The sequence below is a fragment of the Nannospalax galili genome, unplaced genomic scaffold (genome assembly GCF_000622305.1).
Source record: "Nannospalax galili isolate Female #2095 unplaced genomic scaffold, S.galili_v1.0 scaffold312, whole genome shotgun sequence".
Taxonomy (NCBI): domain Eukaryota; kingdom Metazoa; phylum Chordata; class Mammalia; order Rodentia; family Spalacidae; genus Nannospalax; species Nannospalax galili.
This window is the reverse complement of record NW_008335967.1, coordinates 5,941,111-5,968,735: the sequence shown is the minus strand read 5'-3', so window position 1 is coordinate 5,968,735 and position 27,625 is coordinate 5,941,111. Positions and strand designations below refer to the sequence as shown.

The window sequence follows — 27,625 nt, the reverse complement described above, 5'->3', positions numbered from 1 at the left end:
AGAGGGAAGATGTAGGTTTGACACAGATTTTTTTTTCTTTTTAGATTTATCAGAATAAACTAGTAACTGTCTGGAAAGATAAAGAGCAGGTTTTTCAAAAAGGAGCAAATACACTAGCACAATTATTACGAATAGAATTCTGCAGAAACGTACACCAAAAAGCAGTGCAGTTTCTGATTGTCATATGACTGATGCAAAGAAAAGTGCACCAGGGAAACATTGGTAGATTACCCTAACAACACCAGCGAAGTTTACATCGTAACTTTGGAGGAAGAAGGAAAAGACACAGGAGAGGAGAAAAGAGGGAGAAATGAAGACAGTTTTATCTTCTGAATATTTGTTAAAGTTTTAAAGTATGGTATATCATTAATATAACAAATATGATTTCTTCAAACCTTCCCGGAGTTTGATGGATATATTTTATCTCAAGCATATTCCTCTCAATTAAAAATTAAATCCCCAAGAAGGACCCTGACCTCATTTGTCAAGGCGTTGATCTGCAGGAGCACAGGTTAGTCTCTGAACTTAGGCTGTCTCCTGATCCAGCCTAATTGGCTGTGTAACTTTGATGAAACACAGGGGCCTCGGGGAAGTGAGAACTACCAGCTTGGTTCACAGTCATTTCCCTCTAAGGAGAGATAATATACTTTTTTATCCTGTCACTCAGATGTATATTTTTGAGCAGCACTAAAATAATTGTCTCAAATTAGAAAATGTGTTTAAAAAAAGAAAATCATACCATCAGAAAAAAAAAAAGAGAATTGTGATTTCATAGACAGATGAATTTCCTCAATTCAGAAAATAGCATATCTAGCCTTATTTCACAGTAGGGATGCAATAATTTTAAACCTAAAGGAGAAGTAATTTATTTTTCTAACAATATGTGAGATCCAAGTTGAATTTATATGTATCAGCTGCTGGCATCCTTATCACCAGCACAAACACACTCCCAACAGACACAGGCCCAGGCTGAGTCCCATATCTTATTCCAAATGTTTAAGTAACAAAGCAAATATAATTGTGATGTTTCCTTCAGGTGGATGGAAACAAATGGGCAAGCAACCACACTATCTTCCTTGAAGAATTCTCCAGGCAGGCCAGAATAGCTCCCACCAAAAATTAAAAGTATCTGAGATACACTCAAAGCAGTACTTTAGTTCTCTGCATCCGTTCTATTTCAAGCCTGTAGGTGTTCAGAAACTGCTAGTGTCTTCAGTTTTTCAAATTATCTTTTGTCTTTTTCTTTAGAGTACTTAAAAAACACAATACCTCTAGGAGTTATTTCTTTTAAAGTATCAAATGTTCAAATATGGCCTTCCCTGGTTCCTCTTTGCGGAGCTGAGTTCATTCTTTTTGATGCTCAAGATCGTAAATAGAAATTTTCTCAGTTTATTTTGTTTTCAGGTTTTGAGCCTCTTGATATTTCAGTAAATTAGGTAATTGTGCTGTATTGCATATGGACACAAATTTCAAAGACAGCTAGGAAGTACACACTGGTCACGTGAAAAAGAGATTCTGATGTCATGCTGCAAACTCTATCTGACTTCAATTATATCAGTACCTTATTTTGCCATAAAAAATACAAAAATGATCATTTTAAAAGCAAGGTAGTGAAGGAGCAAAAGTCACCTCTTTGAAAGCAGATGCCTGTTTTTGAATCTAGTTGGTACATTCATTGAGTGACTTAAGGCATGTTATTTAACATCTCTACTTCAATGGCCTCATCTGTAAACTGAGATAATAAAGTAAATTCTACTTAAGAGAATTACTGTGAGAATCAGTGGATTAAAAGATGAAAACTACTTGAAAATAGCAGGTATATGGTAAATTTTTAAAAATATTATTACTTCTATGATAGCTTTTCAATAACTCTAAAGTTCTGTGGCATGGAGGTTTCCTTTGTCACCTCTCCCCTCCCTCCTGTTCCTTCCCTTCTTCCTTGCTTCATTCCTTTCTATCTCTAACTACCTTTGCCCATCCCTCCTCTTACTCTCCTCCCTTGCTTCCCTCTTTTTACTTGAAGCTTGCTAGTCAGTAAAGACTATAATCAAAATAAAAGTAGACAACTTACACTACCGTAAGATATAGATATGAGGAAATTCTGACTATAATACCACTTACATGTTATCAACAGATGGCATAAAAGTAATGTTAAACTAACTGTAGCTCACTTTGTCCACCTGCATCAATACATATCATCCTCTATGTATCCTCTCCTCTGTCTCCTACTTCATTATTTTAATCATGAAAGGCAGCTCTGTGGCCCTTCAGATAAAAGGCCATTTATTCTTTGTTAAGAAAGGCACATAACAAATTATAGAATTGTCTTGAATTTCAGTTTAAATATTATATAATTCTTAGTGAAGATTTTTTAAAACTTTTTATTATTTATTTATTTATTTATTTATTTATTTATTATTTAATGTTTCTGAGTTTCATGCCTGAATACATATAAGTGCACTCGTGCTGTGCAATGCCTGCGGAGGTCAGAAGATGGCATTGGATCATCTGGAACTGGAGTTACAGACAGTTCTCATCCACTATGTGGGTGTTGGGATTTAAACTCTGATCTTCTGCAAGAGCAGTCAGTGCTCTTAACTTCTGAACCATTTCTCCAGCCCCTTAGTGCAGACTTTTAAAAAAGCTTTTAAAAATGGGTAACTAGGGTTAAAACTATAATGTCAACTGGCAGCCTTAGAAAGACCAGGTACATAGTAAATGATAAATATCAGTCACTAGATTTCTTCAAATCTACACCATGAGACATAAGACATTAAATAATATATTAAGTGTCATAGGATGACACCAAATGTAAGATGTGGCCTACTTTAGGCATCTCTCTCTATAAAATCTGTATCTTAGGATCAGTGAAATATGATAGCAAATGTTTATTAGGAGCCTTCTGTTTTCTATAGTTCAATATTTAGGAACTGCTAGGTACAGAATACTAAACATAATCTTTGATCACAGGTAATTTTAAATCCAATTAGAAAAAATAACACTATGTGAAACATTAAATGACAATATAAGTTAACTAACAATATGAAAAGGTTTATATATTACAAAAGCTTAAGTTTAATTTTTATGAAGTTAATTTTTAAGAATTCTTCCAAATTACTAGAGAAGAATACACAAATTCTTAACATATGAAAGTAATATTAAGAAAACAGCTATAGATGAGTCTCTTTCTCCACAAATCAAACCTGAATCTCCCAAAGTTCTAGATTCAGATGTCAATTTTCAGGAATCACAGAGGGCAAAGGGTGTTAGATAACAAACAACATTGTCAGGTTGCAATCAACAAAACTCCCATTCTGGAAAACTCCATAGAAAAACTAGTCTGATTTGTTTAACAAAGAAATTGCAAATGGGAAAAAGTAGGAACTTATGAATTTAAAGATCTTAAAATATATTTAGGGCCAGTAAGATGGCTCAGCAGATAAAGGCACTTGCCACCAAACCTAATGACTTGAGTTCAATTCCCAGGACCCACATGGTGGAAGGAGAAAGCCAGCTCCTGAAAAACTGTCCTCTGACCTCCACTCAGGTGGTATAGCATGTGCAGGTCTCTTACTCCCACAAATAAATAAATGAATGAGTAAATAAATGCAATTTTAAAGGTTAAAATACTTTTTTTAAACCATCAAACCATGCCTTTAGTCGCAGCAATTAGGAGGCAGAGCAAGAAGGCCTCTGTGAGTTTGAGGCCAGCCTGGTCTACATAGTGAGTTCCAGGCCAGCTGGGGGTACAGGGAGACCCTGTCTCAAAAAGACAAAAAAACAAAAACCAGCCATCAAACACCCCCATGCATCTGCACACACACACACACACACACACACACACAAAGCAGAAATAGACAAAAGAAAAAAGAGAAAAAATAATCATACAAGAGGATACAAATGTTTAATAACTTTGGTTTTATCTTTGCACATTATATACATGTACTGAACTATAGCAGCACTCCATAAACAAATGTGAACATTATATGCCAATTAAGAAGTAAAAAAAAAAAAAAAACCAGAAAAAAAGGATTTTTCCCACAGAAGGGAAAGCTTTAATTTTCAAGGTTATCAGAAAAAAGGGTAGTATATGGTATATTTATCTTCAAATGAATAGGTTTTGTGTTATATAATTTTATTTATGTTTAAAATTAATATATCAATGTTCTTCAAGTATTTCTAGACAATTACTAATTATGGATACTAATTATGGATGTATACACATATACACACATAATAAATGCTGTAGCGAGGACTATAGGTTGAAAAAAGACGAGATTTTGATGAAGAAAATTTTCAATGGATTGCTTCAATAGTGTGTGTTCAGTCCCCTTTCTTGAATTTCCCACAGGTGACAGAGAAGGAGAGCAAGGAAAGAATCTTGCCCTTAAAAGGAACAGCTACTCTATGTACCATTCAACACTGTCAGAACTTATGATAGAGACTTAATCAATTATCAAGAATCCTAGAAAGGGGCTGGAGAGGTGGTTCAGCAGTTAAGAACACTGGCTGTTCTCGCAGAAGACCCTACTTTGAATCCCAGAACCCACATGGCAGCTAACAACTGTCATAACTACAGTTCCAGGGGATCCAACAGCCTCTTCTGTTCTCCATGGTCATTGCATGACATGGGTACACTTACTTACATGCAGGCAATACACACATACACATAAAATAAAAATAATAAATAAAATATTTTTAGAAAAGAATCCTAGAAAGTACAAATTGTACCTTCACATTTTTATTGGAAAATGTGAGAGGATAGATGTTTCTTTTCAGTCAATAAAAATTACTTCTGAACAAATGGACTTTTCTGTCAAGAACACAATGAAGTTAAGACTTAAAAGTCCTATGTTAATTCTCAGAAGGAAACAGAATTTCATATACTAGGGATAGTGAGATCATAAGTCATTTAGAGTTAATCTTGATTTTCAACTTGACTGGTTTCAGGATCATGTAGGAGACACCTCTTGGTGTGTCTTTGAGTGAGTTTCCTGAGATATTTAACTGAGGAGAGAGGCTGCACTCTGAATGTGGGCAGCGCTATCCCATGGCTGGGATGAATGAAAAGGGAAAGGAGAGAAGGTCATAGGAGCATCTAGATTCACCTTCACTGTTTCTTGGTTCTTTGAGTTGTCAAGAATCCAGTCACATGCCCCTGTTGCCACGCACTTCACCAAGCCTCCTCACCATGATGGACACTACCCTCTCAAACTGTGAACCAAAACAAACCTTCCTCTCTGTATTTGGTTACACTGATTTAAAAAAAAAAGTATCTAATACATTTGTGAATATCACTTGTAAACAGATTCAATAAATATCTAAATTTGGGGCTGAGGATTTATTATAGCTCATGATAGAGAACTTGCATGGTATGGTCAAGGCCCTACGTTCATTCCACAGCACCACAAAAACAAATTTAAAGAAAGGGAAATCTAAACTTGTTTTGAGTAGGTAGTTCTGTACTGTTGCTATTACTATGTCTTTTGTCTATGCCTTTTGTCTTACAAAAAAAAGCAGTTCTCAATTTGAATTAAGAAGTTACATGTGGCAAAAATTTAAATATCCTTCCACATGCTATCATAAGAGAATACATGCTCAAAGAGGCAGGGACCACCATTAAACTACAATAAATGTCAACACTGAAGATCATATATTTCAAGATCATTTCTTGGATGTCTGTATCTAAGACACTGTACCAAAAATCACAACAAAATACAAAATTTCCCTGTCAATCTAATATAACAGGAAAACAAGAAATCAATTCAAATAAGCATACGGTAAATATAATCTGCATTCTGATAGAGTTATAACAACACATGACAGAATACATAAGTGGGAAATCCTGCTGGTCTGTGCTCTACCGGGTTGAGAGGGGACTTCAAAACCTTTCCAACGGTCTAGTTTCAGAAGAGCTTTCCAGGGTTGTCCAAATTATGAGTGATCATCATTGCATCTAAGGAAGGTTAGCTGGACACCACTGTGGGGGACAGAGTTGGGACAGGCTGACCAGTTGGAAGACTCCTACAGTAATCCTACAGGAGGAACCGGAAGGAAACAGCTAAGATACGAAAACTAGGGAACAAGACAATGGGACTAAAAGTCAAACAACTGTATGGGATGAGTGTGATCCCGGCAGCTAGGTCACACAGAACACAGAGAGACAGGAAGAATGTACAGTCAGTGCTGTGGGCTCCGTAGGAAACCCTGACATTGAACTATCTGCTATCAGGGGAAGGAAAGATAGTGGTCCACTATGGAATAATACCAGTGTTAGGGAATTTTGCTGTCTGAGTGCAAGGTTAGAATAGAAGCATTCAAGATAACCTTCTAGCTCTCTTTTGTTCAACTGCCCATTGGACAGCTGTTTCTACCTTCCTGTGACTTACTGCATTGGCTGACTAAGCATTTGACAAATATTCAGTGAGCGATTACTGGGTGCCAGTGATTACTCTAGATTGTTAGAGCAAATCAGTGAACGAAAAAGGAAAAGATTCTTGTCTTTAAGGAACTTGAACTTTAGCTGGAAAAAAAGATGCTAAAGTACATAATTAAATAAATGAATAATAGCATAAGTTATAAATAAAAATGCTTGGAGGGGAACAAGAGCCAAATAAGAAGGATGAGAGATGGTGGCTGTGGGATAAGGGAAGGGGAGCAACCGATCTGCCATAGGTCACAGTCTTTGAAGCAGATGTGTTTATCTAACCATCCTGTTAAGACAAATGTTCACTCTATTCCCCAGTTAGCTAAAATTCGATTTATAAATCTGAGGCTTGTAAATTAATATGAAAAAAGACTTTAACTGAAAACTGGCTACTTGATAAAAACCAGTTTTGATCTCTTTTAATACTACAATTAGTAGTTTTAATTAAAGTCAAGCCTATTAACATGCAACATTGAAATAGTTACCCTATATGTAATACCATGAGAAGTGGTATTTACCTCCTATACCTGTCACACACACTTTGGGTACTTACATGAAATTCACACAGCCTGTGCCAGCTGGTGGAGCAATCCAGACAAAGCTGAGGTTGGTTGTAGGCAGGTGACTCACGTGAGAGGCCACCACACTGCACATAAACTGGTTACCAAATTGGTGATCAGACATAATCCCTGAAAGACAGAAAGAGAGGGATGTTATCACAAATAAAACAAAGTCCTTCTTACCAAGCGAGGCATAAGAGTATTTTCTGGACATTTTTATTTAGTATTAAGACTTGTATGCTATCTGATTTACCATAAGTTGTATAATTTTTCTCTTTTTTTGATAGAAGTAATCACTTAAAACATTATTATTAATGAATGAACTACTAAAACCAATGCCATAGAATTTGGTTTGCTTTGTCTGTGCTCAGGTACAGACAGACTGACTATGAGTCTTATGGTGGGTTTGTCCAATGCTGGTGTTCCATGAACTGGCTTCACTGCAAGGAATGAGTACTTAGCTGAGATATCAGAAGGTCTTTTGATGCCTTTTAAGAAGGTGGTTCTCTTGATGTTAACACAGATAAGATATTAACTAACAACTCAACAATAAGCAAACAACCTAATTAGAAAATGGCCTAAAGATCTGAAAAGATAAACTGGGTATGGTGATGAACACCTATAATCCTAGCACTCCAGAGGCCGGGGCTGGAAGATCTCTGTGAGATAAAAGTCAGCCAGGTTCATATAGTGAGTTCTAGGCCAGCTGCCAGGGAGACTGTCTCAAAAAGAAAATCCCTGAAGAACTACTTTACCAAAAAAGATGCAAAAGGTGTTCAACATCGTATGTCACTGGCAAATTGCAAATTAAAATAACAATAACATAGCAACTACCTATGTATCAGAAAAGCCCAAATCCCAAGTGACACCAACTGCTGATGAGGATGTGCACCGTATTCTCTTCACTCGTTGGCGAGGATCCAAAACTGTTTGTCACTTTGGAAGACAATTTGGCCATTTTCTTACAAAACTAAAAATACTCTTACCACAAGACATAACAGTTGCTTTCCTTGCTATTTACCCAAATGAAATGAAAACTTATGTTCACACAAAAAAACTGTACACAAATGTTTGAAGTACTTTTGTTAATAATAGTCAACACTTAGAAGTAACTAAAATGTTCTTTAGGAGATGAGTGATTAACTACAATATACCCAAGCAATGGAGTCCTGTTTAGCTAAAATGGAAAATGTAATTAACAAATCATGAAAAGACATGAAGGAAACTTAAATATGCATTGTAACAAATGAAACAGGCTGATCTGAAAAGGCTAAAGACTGTCTGATTCTAGCTATGGAACAATGGAGGAGACAAGGGAAAACCTTGAAGACATTCAAAGATGAATGCTTGTCAGGGGCTCGGGAGGGAAAAAGGAATAGGCAGGACACAGGATTTGGGGGCAGTAAGGTTATTCTACACAGTACTTAAATGATGGATTCACATCATTACATAAATGTTCAAAACCCATAAAACATAGAGCACCAGGAGTAGACTCTAATAAAAACTATGGTCTGGGGATGATAATGACATGTCAAGTTCAGGGTCATTGATTTTGACAAACAGGCCATTGTGGGGCAGGGAGTTGTAACAGGTATTTCTCATGTGGAGACAAGGGGTACATGAGAACTGTACTTTTGCACTCAATTTTGCTATGAATTTAAACTTGTCTAAAAAGAACACTTATTAACTAAAAATCTAATTAAAACATTGCCAAGGGTAGGAAATTAAGTTTAAAAATTCTCTCATTTGTTTGATTTGTAGCCTTGAGCAAACGAGTTATTCTCTCTGATATCCAAAAAATGGAAAACACTATGTCCCCTATACCTTAAATTATCTTAAGTTTGTTGTAAGAATTAAATGACTCAACACATAAGACAACAGCTCATGAAGTATTCTAGTAGCACTAGGCTATTAATAAATAGTGGTTTTCTTTCTGCCTACCAAAGTGATCTTTGTGCAATATGATTCCTTTCATACTATTCACTACAAAAATTCTCAGTCTATTCAACATTGTCTATACACGACCTGTCCAAAATGGTAGCTGCTAACCACGGTGGCTATTTAAGTGAAACTTGATTAAAGTTAAGTAAAATTAAAAACTCAGTTTTTCTATTGCACTAGTGTTGAACAGCCAGCCATATGGCTGATGGCTGCCGTACTGAGCAGTAAACAATAGAACCCTTCCTCCGTGGAGAAATTCCTATTGGATGGTGCTGACAAAGAGGATAAAGTTCAGCCCCTTTGGAGCACCCTCTCATCTGAGTTTCAGCCTCAGCTTCCAACTCTGTCTCTTTCCCATTCCCTTGTACTTTACATGCCTCAAAAAAATTCAAGTGATTCTCTCCTATGTTGACACAAGCTACGCCCTCTAATTAAAATTCTCTGTCTCCAACTGTTCTCAGTCACTTCACGGATCCTACCTATGTCAAGACGCAGCTCATGCTCTGCTTTGACTAGCCACTCCTCTCCACCTCCAAGCAAATCCAGATCATTCCTCCTCCAGGTTTCTCCTGACTCTTTTACTTAACTCCAGTATCACTGTGAACCCAAGGCATCTGGAATGTTCTGTTTCTTATCTTTTACTACATCTTTACTTCCATAAAAATCAGCTGTATATATCTACATTCCTCTAGCACACAGTGTTTGGTCAATATGTTATTTAACTTACTTTGCTCATGCTTTAAAAGGTTTTCTCAGTTCTTGAGATTAAAAACAAATCTGTATTTATTTCTACTAATTCATTTATAGCTTTAATGTGTCTAAGTTTTATTTTGTTGTGTTATACAGCATTTAATTCCTGTTGCTAAATGGTTCTAGGCTTCATCATTTCTCCCTAGGATTTCACAACAGCTCCTTACAAGTATACCTGCTCCATCTCTTACCCATTGTACCAAAATGATTCCTCTCAAAGGCACACATGATCACTTTAATCTTTTGCTAGCTCTCTTTTCATGACTTCCCCTCTGACTCCACAGAAATACAGTCTTAACATCTGTTATTAAGTTCAGTACAATCCAGTCTCTCATTGCTCTCCCTTACCATCCTCCAGGAATTGAGCTCCGAGCTCTTGTCACCTACACTGTAAGTATATCATCTCTATAGACACCAAGACCCCAGACAACTCCTCTCCTTCCACTCATCTCTGCTCAACTATTTCCTATGTGTTCTTCAAGGAAAGGATCAATCCAACCTGCTTAACACCAATCACTGAGAGCAGTCACTGCTAGGCCAAATGACAAATCAACCATGGCCTCATCTTCAAAGACTTCCCCCACCCACTCACTGCCCCAGCCCCATGCTTGGGTAGGTGCCCTTCCTACATGTTACATCAGTTCATCATTTCTTCACCTTCTCCCCATGTGGTCTACGAGAGACTCGATCTTTAATCTTTGTATCCAAGCACAATATCTGACACATCAAAGATGCAAAGAAGTATTTTCTGTTTAAATATATGAATAACTTTAAAAGACTCCAGAAATTATAACATATGTGCAACTTTAAAGAATGAAACAGACTCTTTTCAATAGACAATTGATCAGAATAGGTCACAACTGATGTAAGAGACAGAAAAACGGAGTCTACATTTGAAATGTAAAACTGATGCTCTTTTTTGCATTTGAATTTTATTCTGAAACTGCATGGCAGACAAAATTCATCAAACCAGGTTAAGGAGGATATCAGACTCCCAGGGGGAATCAGAATCTCAAAGCCAACTCAAGAGTCATGGCTCAGGAATCGCCAGTACCCTCTGGTCAGGCTTAAAGCAGGGACCCAGTGTGGAAAATGACACATCTGCAGGAGTCAGTCCAACCACAGGGGAAAACAGAAGTTTCACCCATAATTTTGTGGGAAGGGAAATGAATGGAGTGAGCTAAGTTTTCAGAGCCTCGGTAACAGAATTCATAGTCAAATATCTCCTTATTCCTCAAAACACATTGTAGATAGTGAGTCAGTGTCTAGGCCGCATATTACTTTACTGAAATTTGTTAGCTGGGTACTTATACCCTCTCCTAGGTGAATACAACACAGAATGATATTCTTATACTGCAGCAGTCTAGAAGTTGACTGTATCATGATATCACTAACCTGAGTATTGAGATTTTTTTTTTAAAGTTCACCCAGCAGTTCTTATTTGTAGCCAAGAACTTGCACTGAAAATGTCCATTGAAATAGTAAAACATTTAGAATTCTTGGCTTATGGTTAATATTAATTATGTCATCAAAGTATCAATATACAATTTTAAAGATCCAATAGAGTATTACCTAATGGCCCTTGTAGTAATGCAAAATATCCTATCTTCTTGTCCCTTGTCCCTAAAACTGTCCTAAGCAAGTATTTTCTAGAACTTCCCCCACTTACATCTGTGTGTGTGCGCATGTGTGTGTGCATGTACATGTGTGTATGCATGTGTGTGTGTGTGTGTGTGTTATGTGTGTGGGTGTGCCTGTGTGGAGGGAAAAGGATAAACCTGGGTGTCATTCCTTTAGAAGGATGTCCACATTCTTTTGAGATCTGATACACTGGCTGGCTCTACCTCTCCAGTGCTCGACAAAACTTCAGCTACTAGAAATCTACTTATTTAAATATAAATCAGCAAAAACATCTGGCATTCGCAAAATTCCTGTTTTGTACCAAATATCGAGTTATGCCATGTGAAGATATATACAAACACACACACACACACACACACACACACACACACATATATATATATTTGAGACAGACTCTGCCCTGAAATGACTTGAGCTGGGAGAGGCAGCTGGAATAAACTAACATTATAAATAAACCAGCTAGAAAATAAGTATGTGCTAACTGGATGGTATTGATAAAAATGCAAATTAAGATGTAAAAGTGATTCATACGGTTAATTATAATAATGACAAGTTATGCCAATATAATGCTTACTATGAACTGGGACTATGATACTGACTTATTTATGAGGTGGGGGCTCATTATTGTTCTGTATTTTACCAGTTAAGACACTGAGAAAATGGATGATTAAAAAAAAACTTGTGCATGGTCATACAGCAGGTGGGCAAAGATTCTAACCAGGACCCTTGCTACACAGTCAGAAACAGTTGTACTAAGTTTGGGGGGAAAAAAACCTCAATCTTCTATTTTAGTTTTTACATGAAATAGTGGTGCGTACTCCACAGTCCCTTTAGCTCTTCACATACAGAGGTATGGCCATTACCATTGTACCCCACTCAAGCCTCATTCCAACGCCTGTGAAGTGCTGGTCATGAGAACTAAGATTTCTCTTGGCTCCATGGCACTCTGAGCATAAGGCAGACCTAATGAGCAGGGTTCACCTAGAAAATGGCAAATAGGGGAACTAGAGTGGTCAGAATTGGCTTCCATCACCCCATAAAACACAATTTGCTGTGCAATCTTAATGCCTTTGTGTCATGATAGACATACACATCTAATTAATGTATATGAATTGGAATTCAATTCTTGAGATAACTAAAATCTGAATATGATAACGAATTTAAATTTATACTGTTTTTATCCCTGCTGCATGCTGGGTAACAGAATGCATGTTGAGCTTTTAATCATACTTATAGGAAAAAAATCTACAATAAAATGATTTAATTATGCTGTGTTTAAGGGGATAGACACAAATAAAACACACTTGTGTGTCATGCAGTTATGATAAAAGATTTTTATATTCACTATTACAGTTGTGTAAAAACTGTTATATAAGAAATTTTGCATGTAATTTCTTAAGAGAAAGCAGTAATACTCTTTCACGAGAACTGGGTTTGGAACATAAGTAGGCATTCATGTGTGGCTCTCCTGATCTGACTTTAGACAAGGAAACTAGTTTACCATTCAAATTTTGAAGTTCTACAAAACTGGTAACTGTTTGATTTTACCATGTCAGCAAAACACTTTTCTTTTGAATGCTATGTATACACAACTGTAAAACAGAATATCCGCACACTATTTACAATTTCTTTATCAATAACCAATATAACTCTTTAATACCATTGATTTGTTGAAGCATGGGTATTTCAAGCTCACTGTCATACAGATCTATAGATTATAGTTTACAAAATCCAATATTTTTCTTGTGAAAGTTGTAATAGAATAGGATCTATATCAGATTCCTTTATCCACATTACACTTTTTGCAAGGTTCATCTTACGATGTCTTTAATTATTCTAATGTTGCCTCCATGATCCTTTTTAAGACAGTGACACACATTTTTGTGCCTTCCGGGATGTCATTTTCCTTGACAAGTCAGTTATTTTAAGTTTGTGACTAAACCTTGTATGAACCCATTTTTCCCTCGGGAATACTTCTCTGTGCTTTTAATGTGCATACCTTGGGTCTTCAAAACTGTAACTAGTTCTATGATTCCCCACCTCTAAAATAAAATGTATGTATTCCCATAAGATGCAGTTTAATCACTTCCAAGACACACACTGAAGATTATAGTGGCCCAAAATAACCTTGTGAGAAAATTATATGTTCACATTGGGGTTTATAGATTGAAACTAGGGGCTATTCAAATCCATTTAGTTGTGATTTGCCATGGCTAATGTTAAAGTAGGTAGGATCATGTCCTAGTCTGGTTTTGTGAATTTCAGATTAAGACCTCTGTGGCTGGGAATCGCTAAACAAAGAGCCAGTACATTAGAGCTGCAGAACTTTATGTGAAAAATGTAGCTGCCATATGTAAAGTGAAGAAATACTGAAAGTATTTTTTATTCGGATACTTTGAGAACACTTGTAAGAACGTTTTGTGAGAAAAATTCAGCAAAGTTATTGATTTACAGCTACATAAGAAGTGTAAAAAGAAAACAGCTAAGTATGTAAGATAAGGCAACTTCTGTTTCCTTTTACATTCATCATGGGCTCATTCTGTAAAAGGGCTATCTAAAGGCTTACATCAGTTAACAAAAAGAGTGTTCTGAAAATCAGACTTGGAAATGCTGTAAATGAAAAGGAGAAGATGAATTATGGAGTTTCTTTCAGTCATTCCATAGCTTGTTAATTCAAAAATCAGTACTGACTACTTAAAGACTTTGGCTTGTCTATTGTTTGAAATCTTTGCTAGGTCAATAGTCTAAACATTTCAACAAAACCGGGCATAATTTGAAATGCTGAAAGGTAATCACAGAACTTCCTGAAAACATCCTTTTTGCTGATTATCTGTGAAGTAGCAGCTCATTGAAAGGAGTGTGAGTGTGTGTGTGTGTGTGTGTGTGTGTGTGCATGTGTATATGAAAAGAATCTTTCACTCTAGTAGTAAACCATTTGCACACAGACTCCCGAGCATGTACTGTGCTTATTTTCTAAAGCATTGGCTTGAAGGCATTTGCTTTCAGAGTCCAAGGAAAGAAGCAAAGATGTACTAAAATCATTATGAAATCATTCTGGATTGTATGCTAATGGATATGTCAAATATGCACAGGGAAGCACACTGTTTCCACACCCTTTGTCAGTTAGAGCCTATTCTAAGTAAACTCTATTATCTCCTCACTCATCACAGTCACCAAGATGAGTGCTTGCTACTTCCCCCAGCACTTCCAGTTACTGAACATCTCTATGTCCAGCATTTGACACATAACATTACCTTACTTTTACTGGGGAGGTGAGAGGGAAAGGTCAAGCACACAGACCTGGGGACAGGAAGCCCATGTGTAGACCCCTGGTCCACAACCAAGGATCCAGGGAGCTTTGGGCAGGATTCTCATTCTCCTTGGCCTCCACTGGGAAAACAGGGAGGCAAATAACAGTGACAGTGAAGATAAATGACTAGATGACCCACAGTGTTATATATGCTAGCTATTATTTTCATTTCCATTTTAGACTCAGGAACCAAGACACAGTGGGTGTCAGTGACTTGGCAAGGATAACAGAGCTAGTAAATGGTCTCTGAACAGAGGTTCCTCTTCTATCTTACATGGTCTATTGGCTTCCTTCCTATATGGTAGTGCCTCATTCTAAGACAGATCCTAGTTCTTGAACAATTTTGAGTCACAGTTGTTCCCCTCCGAGGCAAAGCCACCCAGTTATACTAGGGTTTTATGGCTACTGAGTTTCAAAGAGCAACATCTTTTCCACAGAGCTAAGTGGGGACTGTACTGCTTTTACTGAAATTCTATGATCTACTAGTCAAAGCTAATCTCTGCTACCTTCTCTCCCAAAGAAGGCTCTTGCTCCTTAACAGCTGCATGCTGGTAGATAATTATGACCTGCTGCCTCCCCAGAAGGCATCACTTAAACTAACCTCATCAGACTTGCTGCCTGCCCAGAGCTACACTTAACCTTACTACCCGGTGCCTACTTAGTCCTTGGACTTCACTGGTTTGTGTTGGATTCACAAGCCAACTTCTACTGAAAAAGTTGTATTTTATACATGCATAGGGCAAATAAAAATGAGTTTAAAAAAGAGTTTTAAATTGGGTTTTGAGATATAAAGTCCAGCTCAGGAACTGAAAAAAGCCTCCAAAAGGCTTTCTTTAAAATAAAATAACAAACGAGACTGTTTCTGTGCTAGAATAAATCCAAATCCTAGAAATACCCGCTCCAACATTCTCAAGCCTGTCTTTGCCTTCCTCACTACCAAAGGAACATCTATTTGATCCACATAGAAATTTGCTACAGAAAAAAACCCACAATTCAACATCTTCAGATCTCTGCCTATCTTAATTTTTAAGATTTATTTATTTTTATTTTATGTACATGAGCATTTTGTCTACATTTAAGTGAACCATGCGCATGCAACACCCATGGAGGTCAGAAGAGGACATCAGATCCCCTGGAACAGAAGTTCTGAACAGTTGTTAGCTGCCATGTAAGTGCTGGGAACTGAATCAGTGTCCTCTGCAAGAGTAGCCAGTGCTCTTAACCACTGAGCCTTCTCTTCAGCTATATCTTAATTTTAAAAAAAGAAAATGAGAAGAGCTTAGGAAAACTAATAATAGCTAACATTTGCTTAATACTTGATGAAGAGTTCTTTTTTTAAACAAAGACTAGTTCATTATTTTTCATTAAACACCCTGAGAAAAAAATATTATTATCCTCCTTTTCTAGAAGCTCAGAGAGATGAGTTGCCAAGGCAGTGATCACTTGATTGACCACTAGTCACTTGAGGTGCAGCCCTGTCCCTTTTAGGTGGTATGACTTTAAACAAGTTACCTAACTCTCTAAGTCCTAGTAAGGTATAGATAATAAGATAATGAAGTGTTCAATTAGGATTACATTAAATAATCTTAATCAGTAGGATTAAAGCTCAGTTACATATAAAATGTCTAGGACAGTGTACATGAAGAGTTGAAACTTTATTCACAGAATTAAAAAAGCTACATTTCAGTTTTTCTATTTCTATCATACTCACATAAAACTCCCATTTAAGCAAGTAAATCAGCTGCAGATCACTCAGGCTGAGCAGGAAGGCTGGGTCAAAGTGGCAAATAAGAGTGAGGTAACCCTTGTCTGACTCCAGAAAGGCTCTGCATACAGAAGCAAGATTTGATTATCTTAACTGTGCTTCCAGATTGGCTGGCCTAAGAGAGGTGTCCAGCAAAGCTAGCCCTAAATAACCCAGAACTACTGCCATGTAGGAACAGCACAATGACAAACTGTTTTATCAAATATTTTATCTTTGATAAGATAAATAATTCCATGTTATTCCATCTTCAAGTACACAGCATCTTAAAAGGATGGTGACTCCTCTCTTCTACGTTGTCGTGATCAACATGCTGCTGCAGAAATGCTGTGAAGTGTTATGTCATCAACAGACTTCCTCAGACTTTTTAAAAGTATAATCCCTCAAGAATCTTTTAAAGATTTTCTTTCCTGGTTTCCCTATGAACTTTTATATAAAATATTATGCAAATATCGGGCATGGTGGCGCATGCCTGCAGTCCCAGCACTTGGGAGGAAGAGACAGGTGGATCTCTGTGAGTTCAAGGCCAGCCTGGTCTACATAGTGAGTTCAGGGCAGCTTGGGCTATAGGAAGAAGACCCTGTCTCAAAAAAAGACAAAAAAAATATGTAAATGAAGCCCTGGGTACATCTATTGATATTCTCACTTCTGAAACACAGAATCAAAATTAATCGAAAGACTTATATAAACATGATATAGCTACTCTGGGAAGGACAAAGAAATAAACCTAAATGTTGGAGAGCAAGAAGTAATGTCCCACAGACCAAAGGAACAGCCCAAAATCAAACCAACAGCTGTGGCTGCCTATCCTGGATGAAGCAGTAGAACCTCCACCAGCTCTTCCCTGCAAATAAGAGTCACCCACCACTATGCTTAAGGATACTGAACTCCCTACAATGGGTCCTCCTCAAATTGCACACACTGCAATTCTCATGAGATGGGCTTGATAGGTAGAAACTAGGCTACATATCTTCACCCTAGAAGGGAAGAAAGCATGGGACTTCTATTTTGGGAAAATGGTACTCATAGTATCAAAAGCTGTATTTAAAGGTTGGGCGATCACATGTGTACTGTGTCTATTAGCGGACAAGTTCAAAATTCCATGAAGTTCCAGATTTCTTATTTCAAAAACAGCAAAATAAATCAATTTTAAATGATCATGACTTTCAATACAATTTCCATGAACCTATAAATTGTGTTCCTTAACCTAACTCTGAATGAATGTTCTGCTACATGAAAAATACTGAGTATCAAAAGCAGTGTTTTGAAACTATAGCAAGGATCACTCCCCACCCCATTGTGGACAGCCCAGGAGTCACATTAGATGAGAAATGTGTGTGTGCTTTCTGATCCCAGATGATATGGCTCTGCAAGGAGTGACAGAGATCCTTTGAACAGTCGGAGTTTCTGCTAAGATGAAAGTGAATGAGATGCTGCAGTTTCTAGCTAAAGCTAGTCTAGGCATTAACTGTTCTTCCCTCTCCACTTAATAAGTCATCACATCTTCAAGATTTTTACAGCTATACACCTCTCTTTCCTAACTTTCCTTCCCATGACCACTTTCTTTCTCTTTGTCTTTGCTTAGACCAGGGGTCATCAAACTACAGTTCCCAGGTTAAATCTGGACCATAATCCAACTTTTTAAAAATAACCTTTAAGCAGAAGGCAGTTCAAGGATATCTTTTTTTGCAGAAAACTATGTAACCGGGATCTACATGCTTTTGGAAAGCCTAAAATATTTACTATATGCCAAACTTGGCTCATCCCTGACACAAACTGTCCTTTCCTTCCTAGGCTTTTACCGTTATAGTAATATCACAGGGGACTGTTTGTTTTCCTATTGGTTGTGAGTTCTGAGTTATTCTCTCCATAAAATTTATTATAAAAACACAACAAATATTTACCAAATGAGTTGTTTCCGGAAAGGCGTTAGAACTTGGACCACCTGCTGACATGGAGAGTTAAGCTACAGGAGCTCTCCATGGTGTTGAAGCTCATTCCTGTAGGTGTCCCAGAACCTCATAAGGTTTGTATTCCAGAATTACCTTCATCAGCTTCTATCAAAACTTCGTCCATTTCCAGCCAATTTCCTGTAGGATCTGAACTAATGCTGACCTAACTCTCATTCTGCTCCCATCATCTGTACATACCTTTCTTCAAGCCATTATTGCTCACCTTGTATGATCCCCTGCATTTTCTATCCCTTCGCATTTCAAGGGGGGGCTTTCATCAACAGGACCTGAGCATAACTGAAATGTACTATTTCTCAGTCGAAGCAAAGATTAGAGCTATGCGTTTTCTATGTTCCTTATTGTTTGCCTTGATGAGAATGCTGAGACATCATGGCCATAGCATGGAAACAGCCTCAGCTGTTGAGGCCCAGCACAGAGAACAACCCTGAAGAGTCACCTTCACATGTCACTCAAGTCAAGAGAGATTTGGGCTGATCTGTTACCACAGCAAAACCAGATTTATCTTGTCAAAGCATCTTTTAAAGATGAATTTCATCAGTCCATTCACTTCTGTTTCTCTTGCTAGGTTGTTTCTTAAGAGAAGTGATTAGATCTCATTGATTTTTAAGATTTTTAATAGCATCACTCAATAATTATGTGCTAAATGAATAAACAAACCCTTTAGTCTGCTTTTGTTTTCTTCATTATACTTTGTTGTTGTTGCTGTTGTTTGACAGGGTTTCCCTAGTCTTAGCCCACCTGGAACTCACAATGTGGACCAGGCTGGCCTAGATCTCACAGAAATTCACCTGCCTCTGCCTCTGGAGGGCTGGGATTAAAGGTGCGTGCCACCATGCCCAGCTATACTTTTTACAAAAAAGAACAACCTATTTTACAGCAGTCAAAGGAAAACTGTGAGAATAAGCCATACACCACCAATCAGTAACAAGATTCTACAGCCTGCAGCCTGGCTTTGTATTCCTGTCCCGCCATACGCTATGTCTTTGCTAAACTGTAAGGTAATTGCATGTTAGAGGAAACTTACACGTGAAATACATAAAACAACAGTACTGACTTAATTGGGTTACAAAGTTAACATATATAAAGTGTTCAAAACAATGCCTAGCACACAGTAAATGCCAGACAAATACTGGATAATTACTACATCATTAAAAAATCTTTTCAGAGCCAGGCGTGGTCACACACGCCTGTAGTCCCAGCACTTGGGAGGCAGAAACAGGTGGATCTCTGTGAGTTTGAGGCCAGCCTGGTCTACATAGTGAGTTCCAGGCCAGCTGGGGCTACAGGGAAACCCTGTTTCTAAAAGACCAAAAAAAAATTCTTTTCAGAAATCCAAAATTTCTATGCATTCCTAATGTCTTTGAAAATCAATGATTGTTTTCTAGTAAAGCATCTTTGTTTTCATAGAGAACTATGGACACATTAAAGAATACTAGATTATACATAGCACTAAGGATTATAGTTTAAAATATGTATCGTACTATAGTTTATTATAAGCTACCTCATGGTAGCAGATTATGTACCCAAAAAAAGGATCAGCAGGGCAGGGGATGTAGGTCAGTGGTGGAGAGCTTGACTAGGGTGTACAAGGTGGCCCTGGGTTCAATCCCAGAATAGAGCAAGAAAGTATAAACAATGACTGGAATGGATAATGAAATTATATTTCATTAATATTTCAGTGTCCCCACTTTTTCCAGAACCACATTATCTGGTTGCAATAGCCATGTCAGGTATAACAGAATAAAACACTACATAAAACAATGGGGACAGGGGTTAGTTAGAAGGGTGGGCAACAAGAAGGGAACAGATATAATTGATTTTTTAATGTACTAACAAAAATTTCTAGAAAAAAAATCCAACTTTGCAATTGAAAACTTTTTCATAGGAAAAATTAACATTACTTTTTGAAATTAGCATGTACTTTTCAAAACAGGTAACTTATTGTTACTTATCCTTTTTCACATTGAAAATCACCAGCTAATGTAAACGCTGAAAAAAACTTAAAAAATTTACAGCATAATGTTTATTAAATTTGTCACAAACATTTTCAGGAGTTAGGGTGATATCTCAGTGTGTAAGGTACTTATGCAAGCACGAGGACCTGAGTTTGATCCCCAAAACCCATGTTAAAAAGCTAGGTATGGTGGCTCAGCTTGTAATTCCAGCACAGGGAGGAGGGGACAGGAGCATCTCTGGGGCTTATTGGCAAGTCAGCATAGCTGAATCAGCAAGCTCCAGGTCACGTGAGAGACCTTGACTCATAAAACAAGGTGAATGGCACCTGAGAAATAACTCCTGTGGTTGATCACTGGCCAACAAAGACATACACATATGTACCATACCTCCCACATGCATCCACATACATGTGCACATGGGCACACACATACAAGATTCATATAGGAGGAAGTCATTGTGCCTACAAAAATTATTATTAAAAATCACCCTAGTTGTCTATTTGCAAACTTAATTAACTATTCATCCCCCTCCAACATGTTATTGATAAACCAAGCAATGTTTCAGGATGAGTTTATAATGTGATGTCTTGTATCAAAGTGACAAGAAGTGACTTTTGAAAATCTAACTACATAACTAGAAAAGACCATTTAAATGTAGATCTTAATTTTTTAAGAAATAGAAGTACTCCATTGAAAGACTGTGTAGAAAGCACACTCGCAATATCCACTTTTTAAAAGAAGTTAAAACTTGTCTCTTTTAGGCCAGGTAGGGTGGTGCATGCTTTTAATCCTAGCACTTGGGAGGCAGAGTTGGGTGGATCTATGTGAGATCGAGGCCACCGTGGGCGATAGAGGGAGTTCTGGGCCAGCTGGGGGTAAAAAAAAGCCCTGTTCCAAAAAAACCAAAAAAAAAAAAAAAAGCCTCTTTTGGGCAGATTATCTCTTCTTCATCCAATGGTCAAGGATGTAAAAATAGCCTTTCCTAAGTGTATGGGGATTTGTAAATGACGCCAATCACAGGAAACAGTAGTTGTACACAGAAGGGCCTGCTCAGAGACCTGGAAATTCACCTCCTAATTTGTGGAACTGTCCCTAGAGGCTATGAATGAGTCTGTCACATGGCCAGCCGGCATATAAGGCACAGGTGGAAGGTGTGGCCTAAGTGCCAGGATAGCTGAATGCCTGATTTACAGCTGACATCAAGAGCTCCTTAGAGAATCTACAAGCAGGGCACCAATCAGGGAGATCCAGTGGTGGTAAAAAAGGCTTGGCAGTAAACAGAGAAATAAAATACGATAATCAGTGACCAGGAAAGGAAGAGGAAAAAGCTGCTTATATAAATCTTTGTTGAACTTTTTGGTTAATTTTTTATATTTATCTTTAGCTGTAACTTCAGTGGTATTTCTAATGAATTGACAACATAGTAACATTGATGTTAGTGTTCTCCTCAGAGGTCTTTTGGGAAATCTTCAAATATTCTTCAGTGCTACCTGATGTTAACTTGGCATGATATATATTACATGCGTACCTGGTTCATTTTCAATATTTCCTATAAGGTGCTATATAGTGTAATGGTTAAGTATAACTGGGCTGGGTCTTTGGCAGGCTGGGGTGCAGATTCTACCTTTGACACTTTTTGTAGCTTTAAAATGGGGCTGGAGAGATGGCTTAATGGTTAAGAGCATTGACTGCTCTTGCAGAAGACCCGAGTTTGGTCCCCAGCACACACATGGTGGCTAACAACTGTCCAGTTTTAGGGGTTCCAATGCCCTCTTCTCTCTACGGGCACTGCATGCATGTGGTGCACTTACACATGCAGGCAAAACATTCATACACATAAAATACAAATAAATAAACATTTAAAAAATAAAATAAAATGGGTGGAATTTTTTGAGAAAGTAGAGACAATAACAGAAATTAAATGATTGGTTTTCATGAGTAAAAGAATGCATACTTTTCACATTAAATCTATGATTGATGTCAACACAACTTAAAGACTGTCGGTTTTATCATGTAAATATGCTGTTTCATCTGGTAGCATCACAGGCTTTACATCTGATCTCATGACTAAATATAATGCAAGTAAATTGCTGTATTTTTTAGCACTGGCACACAGTGCATTCAATTTCTTTTCATTCTCCATAGTAAAGCAACTTGAACTACTCACAAACGTCAGGTTCTATCCCTAACTTTGCTATGAAATATTTAGAAACTTGGTATCAAATATTTAGACGTTTTCTCCAAATTGAGTAGACATGGTGGTAGGGTTTTGGGGTTTGTCAGATTTGTCACTAATGAGGGAAAATTACACAAAAATAACACAGAAAGCACAGATTCTAGCATAGAAGACCAAGACCATGTCTAGTTTTTGAATGTGTACAATGACAACAATAAACATTCTTCAAATCCCCATGAACAAATATCAGATCTACAAAAATAAATGATAGAACACATCCTCCAAAGGCATTCATACAATTGCCTGTTTTGTTGGCTTTAAATATGCATGCCTGGCTATGATAAACTGAACTGGGCATATGCCATTCATTATATTGTAACTATATATGGAAAAGTTTAATATCCCCCAGCTGTTTCTATCAATAGAAGTAGGTAATTAATGATGAAAAGACTACAAAGAACTCCAAAATTACTTTATATTCAACTTGCAAAAGCACTTAATATTCATCCTATCATGAATTCTGTAAAAAGCAAATATGTTAACACTTCTTCACTGTGTTCCCTAAGGATGAAAGGTATTTAAGTTTTTATTTTAATTATAATGTGTAGCCAGCCAATTATTGTATGGAGTAAAGTAGTGAATAGAATCACACTGTTTTATGGGTCCTCTGATAGTGCTGAGCTCTGAATGTTTAGATGCCAGCAAATGTATAATAAGGAAGAACTTAAAGAACTCTTAAGTGAGGCAGGAGATTCATAATAATAAAAACAGCAAGAGCTACCATTAGGCTTGTTATATGACCTGTACTTTTACAATCCCAATAAATCTTAACAACAACCCTATGAAATAGCTACAAAGGGGACAGTGGAGCTGGCTGATACCGGCTACTGAAAGCCAAACACACATATCATTTCCCAAATCTGAATTCAGTGGTATCACCCTGGTGCTGGAATTTGGCCATAATGGGAAGATTTACACAAAAGAAATTGGCAGACACTGTAGCAAGGTTTGTTTTGCCCCTAGAAAGCTGTTTTTTTCACATTTTACTTACAAGTCACTGACAACAGGTATGAGTCCACATAATAATCATTGAATCAGAAGTTAAGAAGGTAGAGTTCAATGGTCTGTTTTGCTGGTAATATTTAATGATATTGTTTTATAAACACTATTTACTTAAAGAAAGAAAACAAAAAACTAGAAACAGTTTCAAAGATCTAATAATAGGGCCTGATAAGTAAGTGTGGTACACCTGATGGAGCGCCATGCAGCTGAAAAGCACAGGAGGAATACCTGCATATAACACTATCGATTAGTTCCCTACAGCTTTGCAGTGCTAGGGATTGAACCCAGGGCCTGGCATGTCACCTCTGAGCTACATTCCAGGCCAGTTTCCTTCACATATTAAAGAAGAAGTAATGAGTTCAGTTTAACAGCTTTGAGATTGCAGTACAAGATTAAAGCCCCAAGTGGTAAATAGTACTATATTAGAGGTATCCGTTAAATTCAAAATGTCTTTCCTTCACATTTCTTCTTTCTTTCAACATTTTAAAAATTATTTATTTGTCGTGTGTATGAGTGTGTGTCTGTGTGTGTGCATGTGTGTGTGTGCATGTGTGTGTGCATGCGTGCATGCGTGTGTGTGTGTGTGTGTGTGTGTGTGTGTGTACAAGTGCAGGCATACCATGGCACATGTGTGGAAGTCAGGGCACAGCTTGCAGGAGTTGGCCTCTCTTTCCACTCTATGGGCTCTGAGGATTAAACTCAGGTTGTCAGGCTTAACAGCATGTGACTTTACCTGCTGAGTCATCCCATTTGCTCTCTTTTTTCTTTTGCAATAGCTTTATTGAAATATAATTTATGTGCCATAAAGTTTATCCATTAAGAACATGATTATATGATCCTTAATGATTTTACAAGAGCCTCCTAACAGTGTTCTTACCCACATCTTCAGGGGACACTGGCTTGTGGAGTTTGAAGGAAGCACTTTAAGAGAAACTAGGAAAGGGGCTTAGAGAAGAGTCATCCAGAGAATGCCAGTTGTAGCTAGGCAAAGATGGTGGCAAAGACCCAGTGGGATTAGGCTAAGTAGAGCATTCAGTGTTTGTTACAACATTATTGAATGTGGTTTTCTGAACAATTCTTTACCTGAATCTACTTAGTGAAATGGACAGTATTAGTCCCATTCTACAGATGAGACATTTTATTCCAGGACAGTATGAAAAAAGTTGAATCTTAAGTCTCAAATAAGGGGGCTGGAGAGATTACTCAGTGGCTAAGAGCACTGGCTGCTCATGCAGAGGACCAGAGTTTGGTTCCCAACACATAGGTGGAAGCTAATAACTCCAATTCCAGTGCCCTCTTCTTGTCTCTGTTGGCATTTCACATGTGTGGTACATTACATATATGCAGGCATAACACTCATACACATAAAATAAAAATTAATTAAATAATTAAATTTCGAGATAAAATTGCTTAGCAATATTTTCCTTAAACAAATTTTCTTAGCACTGGAAGAGGCCACCACATATTGGCTGGCTACTGAATGAGGTAGTTGGTTTGCATGAAGATGACATGTTGTACAAATACACAGACCTTTAAGCAACAAAGTGACAAACTAGTAGAGCCAGGTAAGAACTCAGATAAACTGAAGGAGTAGCTGACTCGTGTCTCACTTCCCCTCCAGACAGAGGTGTGTGCTTTGAGCTGTGGGGAGAAGTCACCCACGGCCTTCATTTTAATATCCTTCCTGTCTCTCTCAAACATAGTTAAACTTAATCACATAATGGTATAACTCAAAGCAACTAGTTCAAGGTCTCATCTCAGGCCCACATGCATGCAGGAAAAAGTTGATTAAAAAAATTATCTTGTATCACAATAAGGACATCCACGATGACATATACTCTTCTGAGAAAAAAAAACTGAACCTAAAGCAGTGTTGTTACCGGTAGGCTGTACCATGATATACAGCAGATCTCTAGAACCTGCTCTTCTTACAGTCCTAAAACTTCACACCCACAGAGAGCAACTCCCAGTGCCCTCATTCTCTCAGTCCCTCACAAACACCACTTGATTCTCTCCTTCTATGAGTTTTATTTTATTCATGTAGGTGCTGTCCTTCTGTAACTGGCTTATTTTTGCTGAGCACAGGGTCTTCCAGGATTATCAAAGTTGTCATTTGAGATAGGATTTGCTTAGGTAAACTACTTACTTTACTTCAAGTAAATAGCAGAAGTACAAACTAAGCCTAAAGTCATCAGAACAAAGGAAATAACAAAGATTAGAGAAGATGTAGAGCATATAAAAATAATAGAAAGAAGTCAACAAAAAATGATTTGAAGTTTTCAGTTAAGTAAAATGAACATATTCTTAGCTAGACTAAGAAAAAAAGACACCACCAGCAATGGCAGAAATGTTAGAATTGAGCCACAGAGATAAACATTTAAAAGATGAGACTGTTTATGAACAATTATACACCAACAGATTGGATGGCCCAAAAGAAATGAATTCCTTGCAGCATACAAACAACCAAGACTGAATCATGAAAAAAATACAAAACTTTAACAGACTAGGAATAAGTAAGGAAATTTGAAGCGGTCATTGGAAATCTCAAAACAAAACTGAGAACCAGATGTTTAACAGATGAATTCTACCAAATTCATAGAAGAACAAATACTCATCTATCTCACATTCCTACGAAAAGCCTAAAGGGGAATGTCCAGTCTTACTTTATGAGCCCAGCTTACCAAGTCCAGACAAAAGCACTACACAGAAGTGTACAGGTTGGTATCCCTCACAAAGCTACATACAATAAACTTTACGCAAAGAAACCAACAGGACTCAACAGCACATTAAAAGGATAATACACCTTCAGCAAGTGGTATTTATTCATTTATTCCTGAATACAAGTGTTGTTCAACACACAAAAATGAGCCATTGCAATACAACTTGCTAAGAGATTGACAGACAAAAGCCATATGATAATCTCAATAGATGTATAAAAGGGACATGATAAAATTCAATACCTGTTCATGAAAAAAAATTCTAAAAAAAACCAAAACTAGGTATAAATGGCATTTACTTCAATGCAATATGGCTGTATATAAAAGGCTTGCCTGGTCATGGTGGCTCATGCCTGTAATCCCAGCACTCAAGAAACTGAGGCAAGAGGATCACAATGAGTTCCAGTCCAGCATGGGTTTCCAAGTGAGATCATGTCTTAAAACAAGAAAAAAAAAAGAGAAAGAAAACAAACAAACGAGCTTAGTAGAGCTGACAACATTTTACTCAGTGATGAAGGGCTGCAAGTTCTTCTAAGACCAGGAACAAGGCAACAATACTGATTCTCACAGCTGGTGTCTATTTTGAGTGGTAGAGTGCACCCTGAGCTCTGAGTGATGGATGATATTAATTTTGCATCCAAAACAGGTGTTTGGAAGCTATACAACCTCTGTCAGCTGACTTAACCACTTGGTTTTAGTGTTCCTATCTGAAGATTGAGGTTAATGTCACCAATCTTGTATTAACAATACTACAAGGACGAATTGAAATATCACTCAAATAGTAAATACTATGTTAAAATATTTCTTTAATTGGAAAATTCATAACAAATGCAAGGGTTACTTCTATTTTAAAATAAAAGTTTCTCTCTTGAAATTGGTGTCTGGACATTAGCCCCTCAAAGTAAGAATTGATTACTCTCTGAGCATGTACAAAAGAGCACTGCAGATTCAAAATAGCAACAGATCCTGATTAAAGTTGAATAAAATAGATTTGCTTTGTCTGTATGGCCTTCCCAAATCCAGGTATGGTGGTTTTAGGAGCTGCGTCAGAACGCATTTGGCAGCAAATGTAAGCTTCCTCCTCTGCAGGGATGAATGCAGATTTGGTAATAACCAAATTTATTAATTGTGCACATCATTATATATTTTTAAATTTACAATTTGGGGGCTGGAGAGAGAGATAGCACTGGTTCCTCTTGCAGAGGACCCAGATTTCATTCCCAATACCCATATGGTGATTCACAACCCCCTGTAACTCCACTTCTAGGGGATTTGCTGTCCTCTTCTGGCTTCCTCGGGCAATGTATACACATGGTGCACTTACATGCATGCAGGCAAAACATTTATATAT

The 27,625-nt window shown here is 37.4% G+C and overlaps 1 protein-coding gene across 3 annotated transcripts in view; it reads right to left on the bottom strand.

Annotated features, from left to right (window-relative positions):
- Reln (reelin) overlaps positions 1-27,625 on the bottom strand; it is a 492,143-nt gene that overhangs the window by 353,198 nt on the left and 111,320 nt on the right. For all 3 annotated transcript variants that reach the window (XM_008830753.2, XM_008830756.2, XM_008830755.3), the window contains exon 3: positions 6,981-7,116. In XM_008830753.2, coding sequence (XP_008828975.1) covers positions 6,981-7,116 — 136 coding nt within the window. The remainder of the gene's footprint in view (positions 1-6,980; positions 7,117-27,625) is intronic.